The sequence below is a fragment of the Phalaenopsis equestris genome, unplaced genomic scaffold, assembly GCF_001263595.1.
Source record: "Phalaenopsis equestris unplaced genomic scaffold, ASM126359v1 Scaffold000061, whole genome shotgun sequence".
In the NCBI taxonomy this organism is placed as follows: domain Eukaryota; kingdom Viridiplantae; phylum Streptophyta; class Magnoliopsida; order Asparagales; family Orchidaceae; genus Phalaenopsis; species Phalaenopsis equestris.
In genome coordinates, this window is record NW_018164503.1 from 805,487 (window position 1) to 818,199 (window position 12,713).

The 12,713-nt window shown below is 36.0% G+C and overlaps 1 protein-coding gene across 1 annotated transcript in view; it reads left to right on the top strand.

Moving 5' to 3' along the window:
• LOC110019540 (mitochondrial substrate carrier family protein E) overlaps positions 1-12,395 on the top strand; it is a gene marked incomplete in the record, with an annotated part of 63,844 nt that extends 51,449 nt beyond the window's left edge. Inside the window, 2 exon segments of the mRNA XM_020717238.1 lie at positions 9,929-10,001; positions 11,958-12,395. Coding sequence (XP_020572897.1) covers positions 9,929-10,001; positions 11,958-12,213 — 329 coding nt within the window.
• Between the last annotated feature and the right edge of the window lie 318 nt (positions 12,396-12,713).

Consider the following 12,713-nt stretch of genomic DNA (forward strand, 5'->3'; position numbering starts at 1 on the left):
ATTTGCTACAATTGCCTTAAATTGCATGTCTTGGGTTTTAGATTCAAGTGCTTATTTCGATATGGTCGGTAACCATGAACTCATTTTGGGCCCGTTTGGTGCAGCTTATAAGTACGGGTGGTGTTTTGATAATGCTGCCGTACCGTTTGGTTCGCACTTATTAACAGCTTATTACAAAACTCGGTTCTGAATTTATTAAAGACGCGGCCCGTAGACCTACCTTCGCGGTCGGCGTTTTTTTTCGGATTATTACCTCCGTGAGATCTCGTTCGCATCTACCCTTTCTCCTTTGCATTTAGCATGCCCTAAGCTCTCCTCTTCAAGGGCGACAAAAGGCAGCATATATGTCGTATCAAAGTATCGCCGAGGCTTCGATTCTTGCGGGTTCTATCACCTAAGCGGCTCGTCACAGGGATCCAAGAGATGTATGTTCGCATGATGCTTGCATTCGCAAGCTTCGGTGCGATCGAAGGATATGGGGGCGATGTGTTTGGGGGATTCCATGCGCTGCCAGTGAAGTAGTGTGACGAGCGGATGATAATCGATATCTACAAGTCGCTCATCACTGAGGGTAAACTTATTGCTGCTTCAAGAGTTAGAGGTGTCGTACCTTCAGGCAAGCCTGTCGTGCGGCCTTAGGTGTGATTTGTCTCTTTATTCTTCTTGTCTTTCTGCTTACTGTGTTGTTTCCATTCATGGCTGAAAAATAAGAAAAAAATGGAACCTCTTTAGTTTTGCTCTGTTAGCGTTTGACAATGGAAGAAAGGAAGATGACTGAAACCATGGAATTATGTTGATCATTGATGATCCATTCATTCAAGTTAAGGTGGAGACGAGAAAAAAAAAATTGTATCGGATCAATTGTTAAAGCTTGATTACTGTTTTGTACTAGATAAACATATTTTAATAATGGCTGACGAAGAGAAATCCGGTCAATTTTTTTCGTTAATCATTTAGATTCAAGTGCTTATTTCTATATGGTCGGTAACCATGAACTCATTTTGGGCCCATTTGGTGCAGCTTATAAGTGCGGGTGGTGTTTTGATAATGCCGCCGTACCGTTTGGTTCGCACTTATTAGCAGCTTATTACAAAACTCGGTTCTGAATTTATTAAAGACGCGGCCCATAGACCTACCATCGCGGTCGGCGTTTTCCTTCGGATTATTACCTCCGTGAGATCTCGTTCGCATCTACCCTTTCTCCTTCGCATTTAGCATGCCCTAAGCGCTCCTCTTCAAGGGCGACAAAAGGCAACATATATGTCGTATCAAAGTATTGCCGAGGCTTCGATTCTTGCGGGTTCTATCACCTAAGCGGCTCGCGCAGGGATACAAGAGACGTATGTTCACATGATGCTTGCGTTTGCAAGCTTCGGTGCGATCAGAGTATATGGGGGCGATGTGTTTGGGGGATTCCATGCGCTGCCAGTGAAGTAGTGTGACGAGCGGATGATAATCGATATCTACAAGTCGCTCATCACTGAGGGTAAACTTATTGCTGCTTCAAGAGTTAGAGGTGTCGTACCTTCAGGCAAGCCTGTCGTGCGGCCTTAGGTGTGATTTGTCTCTTTATTCTTCTTGTCTTTCTGCTTACTGTGTTGTTTCCATTCATGGCTGAAAAATAAGAAAAAAATGGAACCTCTTTAGTTTTGCTCTGTTAGCGTTTGACAATGGAAGAAAGGAAGATGACTGAAACCATGGAATTATGTTGATCATTGATGATCCATTCATTCAAGTTAAGGTGGAGACGAGAAAAAAAAAATTGTATCGGATCAATTGTTAAAGCTTGATTACTGTTTTGTACTAGATAAACATATTTTAATAATGGCTGACGAAGAGAAATCCGGTCAATTTTTTTCGTTAATCGGATAATTTTTAATTTCCTGTTATCTACCATTATACCTTCTATGTTTCACAAGGCCAGAGTGGTTATTTATTCAGAATTAGCTGTTTTTCAAACGCACAACCCAAACAGTCAGACAACTTATCTGGATTAGCTGCTGATCAACACCTTATCAGAATAAGCAGCTTATTTGGATAAACTGCAGTTGCCCCAAACAGACCCTTTATTTTATCAAATGACTCTCATCCTTTTATTATTGTTGCGGAGTGATCACCATCTATTGTTTATAGAAATGACATTGTGCATCCATTAAAAACTCTCTTGTATTTAGGATCTTAGCTTGAAGAAGGATATTGCTGGAGATATTGAAGCTACGGAATCTAGTGCTTGATCATAGTGTTCCTTTTATCCTCTCCATCATTATGACTCCTTCATTAGCATTGACAGTTGCTATCCTTCCCCCAAAAGTAAGATTCTATCCCTATTTTTTCTTCTTTATTCAAATTTGTCTGTTCTGCATATGTTGGGCAAACACTCGTATGTATTTTTCATATTCAACCCCTAATCGTCATTCTTTTATTTCATTTTTGTTCTCTCAGACATATCAGGTTCTAGCCTTGTCCATTCGCCTAGGATTTTGCCATTTTAAACATTCTTTGATGATATTCATGGGTTTTTTGTGTTCACTTGCTTAATTGTTTCTCTAAGGTCGTTAATATCTTTGCAAATTTTTATCAAAAAAGAATGTTGAATTTTCCACTTAATCAGAAAATTACACTTTATGGATAAATTTTGCAACTTTTTTGTTCCATTAATTTTATTATCCATCAACATCTTGTTCCTTTTCATCTTAGCAAAATGGCATTGTTTAATGCAAAAACCATCATCTTCTTGATGTTGAAGTACATTGATGCTTTATATGAATGCCTCATCAGTTATGGTGGTGATGCTATCCTGCCAACCTATTATCTCATCAATTATGTTTTGTTACCTCTTTTCTATCATATTACCCATCTCTACTTGGGCATATTGTATAAATAATGATCTTAATCTATTAGAATTAAATGAAAAAATGACACTCAATAGGGCACAGTGGAGAAAAAAATTCATGTAGGAGACCCTAATTAGTGGGATAAAGGCTTCTTACTGTTGCTGTTGTACCCATCTCTATTAGTTCTCCCGATCAAGCTATTTTTCCCATTACACCTATAATATTTGATTATATGTATTTTGTTCATGCTTTTTGCTTGCTTGACAAGCTCTTATCTTTTGCTACTTGATGTATCTGGTTTGGTTTCCTTGCACTGAAAAAATAGGTTATTAATGTTATGATTCTCTTACTTGACATATACTCATTTCAGGTGAAGTAATCCATCGTGAGACAACACTCTTCTTTTTTCCCTCTTCTATATTGGATTTATATTCCTTGCCAGTCTCTTTTTCTCTAGAAGCTCTATTATTTACCTCTACATTGTTACGACAATACCCGAGGCTTGATTACCCCGACCCTTTCCAACAGTACCTCCTAAGTATCTCCAAGCAGATTGTTGGATTCTATAAAGCATCTATAAATTGATGAGCTCTATAATCTACATTTTCTAATTTTCACAATGCCATTCATTCTATTTACTCTTAGATAACATTCGGTCTTTTTTGAATTTATCAAGTTTCATGCTCACATTTGTTTTGTCTCCATCCTTTGCCTCTATTCCCATGATATTAAGTATCGTTGAAGTGGGTATTTTTTTCGAGTCATCATTACATGGGATTTAGCTGTTCACCTTCTTGGGGCCAAACCAATTGCTTGTCAATGGGTGTTCATTGTCGAGTTTCATCATGATAGTTTTACTGATCAATGCGAAGCTCAACTAATTGCAAAAAGATTCTCTGAGGTCTTTGTGATGGGCTATTTTAATACCTTTCTAGTTGCCATGTCTAACTCCATCAGAATTCTTTTGCATGTTGCCATGAATCATCGATGAATGCTACGAATGAATCTGAGTAACACCTTCCTCTTCAGTGAACTAAATTATGCAATTTATATAAAGCGACTTTTTTGGGTATGTTGTTTAGGGGGAGAATTGTATGTATACTCAGGAAGCCTTTCTGTGGACTTAAGCAGTCAGCAAGCTTGTCTGGAAAAATTTGCATTGCCCTAGGTGGTATTGGTCTTCACAATATATATAAAGGGCATTTACGTGTATACCACCCTGTTCTTATGTATTTACGTATCTAACTTCTAAAATTTAATTTTTATATTTATACTACCTAAGTCTTTATATCACATAAAAATACCCCTATTTTAACTTTTAGAAAGTGAAATACACCCTTTCATGCATGGTAAGGTGACATATATGTAAAATTGAAAGTTAGCTGTTAGATATGTAAATACATACGAATTGAGTGATATGTATGTAAATCTTCCAATGTATGAAGATGCAGTTTGTATGAAGCAATCTCCTGAGTATGTTTCTAAGGGGGAGAGCTTTATAGGCCATGGAGAAAATTTGGATACGGATATTTTAATCTAAACTTTGTTGGCATTTCATTCACTGTTGTTGTAGTTGGTCACCAAGTTAAAACATTCAAAATTCAAAATCATAACCATCAGGAATTTTTTCTGCTAATTGCTTGGTATTTAAATTAGTTTCATGAATAATGGATTCTATATATTAAAATGAATCACTTGAATTTTTGTTAGTATATTTAGATGTTGATTATGTTCACTCTGTTGTATACAAAAGTCAACCTCAAGATATTATGTTTCTATTGGAAGAAATATAGTCATTGGGAATATAAGAATTAAACTATTTTGTTTAGGTCCATTTGAACATATAATTATGGTTTATTTTGCATGTGAGATAATGTTGGAAAAATTGAGAGTGTGCTTTTCCCTTTTTTTTTTTTTTATTTCTTGATACTATAATATGACAATTGTCTCCTTTTAAATCATCAACAATCTTATTTTCCATGAATGGTTTATTTCATAATACTATAATATGACAATTGTCTCCTTCTAAATCATCAACAATCTTATTTTCCATGAATGGTTTAAACGTATTGATCTTAATTGTAATTTTATACTAAATGTTGTACTTTTATGAAAATTAATAGTTCTCATATTTTTAATTCAAATGAATGCCAAATACTTCATCTAAAGCTCTGAGCTGTTTATATTTTCCTTGTTCGTGTAATTGATAGGAATCCTCCATAGAAATTTGGGCGAACATATATTTTAGTGCAAGAGCATCAAACACTCGAGATGAATACAAAGATAAGCACCTACAATTCGAGATGTAGGCAATCTCTCCCAATTCCTACAGTTTGAGAGATAGGAAATCCACCATAAACTTTAACCCCAAGACTCATAATAATAATCTAACGCATAACTCTAATTCTAAACATGAGCAGTTTTTTTCATACTAAACCATAATAAATGACAAAAGAATAAATTGCCCGTAAGCCAATAAAATTCAAATTTGCACTTAGGTGTTGACCTAACATTACTCCCATCCCAAAAAGACATGGTGTTCTTCCTTCATCATAGCTTCCTCTATTTTTTCTTGCTTTTCACCACAGACTGCGAAAACTTACAATGTTTGATTTTTATAACGGTATACTGGGATAGACTTCTCATCACACCGAAAACATAACCTTGAGGCTCTCTTCTCTTGGAACTATCTTTGTAATACGCTTGAGTGCGCCCCGGTTGTGACTCCTGACTTTTGTCTTGTGAAGCATTCTTATGAACTTGCATTATTTGAGCTCATAGTGTCATCGTGATTGTCGCAGTTCAATGCGACACTCCACCTGTGTTGCTTCTATTAACTCGTTCCATTGCACTATAATCTTCAACCAACTGCGCTAGTTCCATAGTTTCTCCCATGTCTTGCGGACTTAACGCACGAAGTGGTGCACGTATGTCGGGCTTTAGACCCTTCATGAAGTTTCTCTCTAATACTATTTCAAAAATCCCTTTTAATTGTTCTGACAATAGCTCAAATCTATCTCTATGCTCCATACATCCCTTTCTGAAGCAATGCAAATAATTAATCGTGTCGATCTCCTTCCTGAATAACTCAAAAACGGTTCGACAAATCATAGGGTCTGATTGGTTGACGTTGTTCTCTCAATCAATTCTTTCCAAACATAGGGTTGTGACCATGAATTTTGTTCCTCCGTCAATCCATTAACAACAAAATACCTTTCCATGTGATAGACCCAACCGTAGGCATCATCTTATTCAAAGATCGACATCTTCAGCTTCCTTATGTGTGAGTTTCCTCCTCAATTTCTTTGATCGAAGTTCAGTCCATCCATAAAACAGGGGTTGAGTTCCCTTCTACCATGTTGATTTATCTTCTTCCATAAGTTTGCCTCGCCCCATAATCAACTCGCTCTCCCTCATAGGTTATTGAATCTTCTTTCGCTCCAAAAGTTGTTGCAACAAAGGCGCTAACGCTGTTGAATTGAATGCCAAATACTTCATCTAAAGCTCTGAGCTGTTTATATTTTCCTTGTTCGTGTAATTGATAGGAATCCTCCATAGAAATTTGGGCGAACATATATTTTAGTGCAAGAGCATCAAACACTCGAGATGAATACAAAGATAAGCACCTACAATTCGAGATGTAGGCAATCTCTCCCAATTCCTACAGTTTGAGAGATAGGAAATCCACCATAAACTTTAACCCCAAGACTCATAATAATAATCTAACGCATAACTCTAATTCTAAACATGAGCAGTTTTTTTCATACTAAACCATAATAAATGACAAAAGAATAAATTGCCCGTAAGCCAATAAAATTCAAATTTGCACTTAGGTGTTGACCTAACATTACTCCTATCCTAAAAAGACATGGTATTCTTCCTTCATCATAGCTTCCTCTATTTTTTCTTGCTTTTCACCACAGACTACGAAAACTTACAATGTTTGATTTTTATAACGGTATACTGGGATAGACTTCTCGTCACACCGAAAACATAACCTTGAGGCTCTCTTCTCTTGGAACTATCTTTGTAATACGCTTGAGTGCGCCCCGGTTGTGACTCCTGACTTTTGTCTTGTGAAGCATTCTTATGAACTTGCATTATTTGAGCTCATAGTGTCATCGTGATTGTCGCAGTTCAATGCGACACTCCACCTGTGTTGCTTTATTAACTCGTTCCATTGCACTATAATCTTCAACCAACTACGCTAGTTCCATAGTTTCTCCCATGGCTTGCGGACTTAACGCACGAAGTGGTGCACGTATGTCGGGCTTTAGACCCTTCATGAAGTTTCTCTCTAATACTATTTCAAAAATCCCTTTTAATTGTTCTGACAATAGCTCAAATCTATCTCTATGCTCCATACATCCCTTTCTGAAGCAATGCAAATAATTAATCGTGTCGATCTCCTTCCTGAATAACTCAAAAACGGTTCGACAAATCATAGGGTCTGATTGGTTGACGTTGTTCTCTCAATCAATTCTTTCCTTTCCAAACATAGGGCTGTCACCATGAATTTTATTTCTCCATCAATCCATTAACAACAAAATACCTTTCCATGTGATAGACCCAACTGTAGGCATCATCTTATTCAAAGATCGACATCTTCAGCTTCCTTATGTGTGAGTTTCCTCCTCAATTTCTTTGATCGAAGTTCAGTCCATCCATAAAACAGGGGTTGAGTTCCCTTCTACCATGTTGATTTATCTTCTTCCATAAGTTTGCCTCGCCCCATAATCAACTCGCTCTCCCTCATAGGTTATTGAATCTTCTTTCGCTCCAAAAGTTGTTGCAACAAAGGCGCTAACGCTGTTGAATTCAACCCTCAGTCGGATTCCCGCCCATCCCAATTTCTTGTTTCGGGCCAAAATCCTTCGAATTGATCTTCCCCAACTTTGAATCACATGGTCTCATTTTGCCTGTTGACACTTGTTTCAGCCGTCTGAATGTTGTGCTATTCTTTCCTAATGTTGTCGTTCGAGTACATTTCTAATTCCTTTGCTCGATCTTGCTATAGGCAACAGATGGTTTGTGTGGGACTTCACATTTCACAATCTTTTTTATCATTTCTTCTATGACTGTGAAACTCCCCTTCATGACCAAATAATGTTCATCCATTCCATATTTGATTTGACTGATCACTTCATCTAATTTTTTCTCTTAGTCATCTACTGTCTTGGTTTCCATTGCTCCCTGTATGATTTTAGAACTCCTTTACGCTGAGATTAAAAGGTTAGAAATTTTTATATGCAGTGGAGGTGCGGGATTATGGACGCCGCGATCCTATTGCCGGTCTCTCTCAATCGAAATTCCAATCCCAACAAATCCTGATCGCACGAGCAACTCGAAACTTGTTTATGCCGCGATTCGTTCACTTCCTGCACACTTTTGTACACTGCGATCCCGTCATTGGCTTCCTAGCTAGGAACAAAAAATACGAAATTGTGTCTTTATGCGATCCTGATTTTTTGCCCTATACATCGTAATGCCTCTATTCCTTTGCAGCTAGCTCTAATCATGAGTAGATCACAACGACGGACCGGGAGGAGGAGAAATAAGGAAGTTTCGGGTCTCTGTAAGCCATGATCCAATCTTCGCCTTCTCCACAAAATCACATACGGCGATTCTCCTGCGAAGAAGGGAGTTTTGGGTCTATGTAAACTGCAATATTGTCTTTGCCTTCTCCGCCAAATAAAGTATCGCGATCCCGTTGTTGCCTTCTCCGCTAAGAAGGGACTTTTGAATCTCTCTAAGCTACGACCCCGTCGTTGCCTTCTCTGCAAGCTTTAATCACGACTGTATGATGATCCTACGTGTTGTACTGCATTGAGATGCCGTCTGTTGCTTCTATTGTTGGTTGTTTCCTAGAAATTTTGCTATGATGCCACTTTCATAGGAATATTCCATAAAAATTAGGTCAAACATATATCTTATTACAAGAATATCAAAAACTCATGATAAATACAAAGATAAGCACCTACAACTCAAGAGGTAAGCGATCTCTCTAAATTCTTACGATCCAAGTGGTAAGAAATCTTTCCCAAACCCTAATCCTAAGACTTAAAAATAATCACATGCATAACCTTGACCCTAAACATGATAGCATTTTTTTTACTAAATACGATAAAAAAATTAAATTGCTCGTAGGCTAATATAAGATAAATTTGCCTTAGATGGTGGTCTAAGAGAATCAAGTTGGTGCTACCAGTTATATATGCTTTTGGGAATGTTGGCAATGATAGCATGGATAATGTCTTAGTGTTGTAAAGTTTTATTTTTGGGAGATATGATTTTATGTCTTTATGAGAATAATCTCCACCTTATTAGTTTTTCCTTATATTTTTCTTTCCTTATATTTTTCTGCATACAAATGTATAAGCTTTTATGTTCAGTGAATAACATTTTCTTTACAAATCCTTCCCTATTAATTTTATCTATAAAAGTTTATAGTGCATTTTTTATTATGTACTGTACAAAGTTCATTTTTACTATTTATCATCAATTATGGCTTAGTCTATTTAGCATCTGGAATTGAGCTTGAGATTTTTTGAGTTTCAAATGGATCAAAGCGAGTTATCTTTTTTTTTTTCTTAACTCACCTACATAAAGATAGGAAGTGAGATTCGCTTATGAGGGCTTGAAAATCACCTATATTTTTTGCATGTTGCTTAAAGTAGTAAAATAATTTAATATTGAAAGAAAATTTTGCTTGGATTTAAATTTTTTTCTCAGTAGTGCTAAATAATACAAAATTAATGGGATAATGGATAAAACATGAACTCATTGCTGTATGAACAAACTTGAAATAAGATTTCATTAATTCATGCAGAATAAACGAATGCCATTGAAACATTCTTTTGAAACTTCGCTCCGACAAATCCAAACTCTTATGCACTTAATTCGAGAAATTTATCACACCACTGTGACAATCTCTATTTCTGCTTACTTGGCTATTAGCTATCATTTATACATTCAACAAATAAATGAATATGTGATGATTGATCGAATTACAAATTTATAAAGCTGCTCGTAGGCCTTCATATTATTCTCAGACAATGTATTTTTATTTATATGTAGCCACCATTTTTTAACAGGTCTAAGTGCATATCTTACAACTCCCTTGGATGTGATAAAGACAAGGCTGCAAGTGCAGGGATCTAACTTGAGGTAATTATTATAATGATTAAACTTTTCTTTCCACGATAAAAACGTATCATTTACCGCAATAGTGCAATTAGTGTTCCATGGAAAGGTTCTCATCCTTCTAAGTTACTTCTGCTTCTCTTTTTTCTTTTATTTATTCAGTATCATGTTTGTAAAGCTTATCTCTCCACCCTTCTTCAAAAACTATATTTTTCTTCATTATTTGCGTCCTGTGGCCTATTAAAAAGAAAATCCTTACATTCCAAATCATCTATATGTGGAGAGGTATGTGAAGCTTAAGGTTTGTTTGGAACAATTTTTAGTCTGATTTGCATTTTAGATTGCCATCACAAATTATGTTGGGGAATTCTTTTCTTTCTGTTCTCTATAAATTTTTGTGGTGAGAAGCTATTTTTTGCAACCAAATTTGTTAAAATTTGGTCGTTGTAAGAAAATCATTGTATGATTTTTTAAAAAGATTAAATAATACAATTCACACCGCAATTTTCTAAGAAATTTTTTTACTCATCACAACATTACAACTATCTTTACAAAAGCTGCGGCCATTCCAAATAGAATGTTAGGTTTGGTTTGGGGCAGTTGCAGCTATTTGAAGTAATTGTGAAACTGCTATAGAAGAAACTGTTATTCAAAAAACTGTGGTGCCTATTACAAAAAAATTAACTACAACATTGTAGCAGCCACCGCAGGTAGCCAGATCTGGTGGCAAAATGCAGTTTTTCAGCTGCAGTTTTCTAGAAAAAACTGACAAAACGTAATTTTGCCAAATAAAAAAAACTACGGTGTGGCAACACATCATCACCCTAAACGCACCCTTAGTCTAACTTAAGCTAGCGGGGCTCAATTATTGCTGTAACTCTGCTCAATATTGATAATATATAACTATTTCAGTGACACTATTGGCTGCTCCTATTTTTATGCTGCTTTTCTACTTCTGGCTCAAATATTCATGAATGAATGAACTAAGCGTTTTTAATATTTTTTGTGTTGACCTATTTTCAGGTCAAGAAGGGGCTGTTTTGCTATTTTTAGCATTAGGAAAATTTCTAAATCCATATTTAGTAAATTCCAGCAGGATTAAAACCTGAAAACTATTTGGCATCACAGCTTTTATCTTTTTTTGCTCAGTAAACTGTTTCACTATTTGTCTCAGGCTTTCTGATTTATGATTGGAGAAATTCTTATATCCGTCTGAAGTCTTGTGAGTGGTGGATTTAATAAATCCTGGGTTTAATAAATAACACGGTTGAAATGATATCCATAAAATTAGTATGATTTGAAGCCCCAGTGTTCTATTTCACTTAAATCCTGTGTAAACAGGCACACAAAATTGTACAATAAGTTTGATATTTTAGCAAAGTTTAATGATACAGTTCAAGAGTGTGTAAAATGCCAAACTAGTCCCTCAACTTACATAGAGTCATTTTAGTGTCATAATTTGTTAGTGTCAAATTAGTCCATAGCCCTAAAATTGGAAAAATTATTCCATCAGGGCACCGAACACAAAATTTGCGTCCGGAGTTAAGTGATCATGTGCCATGTGGGAAGTGGGTTTCACCCCTCTTAAAAACTTAACCAACCAGTGTAGTACAGTGCGGCCCACTTGCCATTTGCCTACTGGACTCCGGACTCAAATTTGTGTCCGGTGTCCTGTTGGAATAAACACTCCTGTAATTGGGTCTGAAAATAGTCCTCCGTGGGCACTATTTCAGTTTATATTAAAAAAATTTTGAGAACTAAAGTGACACTTGTTGTATAGACTTTGGGACTTAAAAGACCTGCAAAGAGTCGGCAATCTATTTTGACACTTCTTTTCGGTTAGAAAATGATTGGTTTGTAAATTATTAAGATTCGAATGAAGATGCATAGAAACTGTCGCCACCACTACCATTTTTATCATTCTAACATTATCTCAGAATCGCCCTTTTGATCTGAAATAACAAATTTTCATACTCTCAGGTACAAATCCTGGTCGGATGCCTTAAATAACATCTGGAAGGCTGAGGGTCTGAATGGACTCTTCAAAGGCAGCGTCCCAAGAATAATGTGGTATATTCCAGCTTCTGCTCTCACATTCATGGCAGTCGAATTTCTCCGCGATAATTTCAATCAGAAGTCAGTCTCTCGCGTTCATGAAATCAGTAGCATTTCAATCGAGCCGAGCTCGAAAATTCACAAAAAAATTCACGAAAAAATCCACGAAACTGCTCGGTGAATACTGCAGACCTCTAGCTTCATAGTACTGCTCTGTTTTTCAGCAGGCACGCTTCAAAATTTTTTGTTCTATTGAAGATATCAGTTAAATGCAGTAGTTTGAGATTTATGATTCTTCTCTTTGTAGAGTCTAAGCTGTAAGAAATTTGCTGGAATGACATTCAACATTTTAAACTTTTTATGTGATGAACTAGTTTGTTTTTTTTATTATTTAGCTTGGTTCTTAACTTTTTTTAAGCTCACAATTAATATTGATTGATTAACATTAATTTTGAGTCAGACACATGGATCAGATGGAAGATTTATGTACATATCACTTAATTTCTATGTATATACATCTTTAACTGAACATCCAACTTAGAAGTCTAAATAGTACTGTTTTTAATGTGATATGAAAGATTTGAGTGGTATAAATGTAAAGAGTATAGTTTTGATAGTAGATATGTATATACATAGGAATTAAATGGTATGTCTTGAAATGCCCCTAATAAAAAACATTAC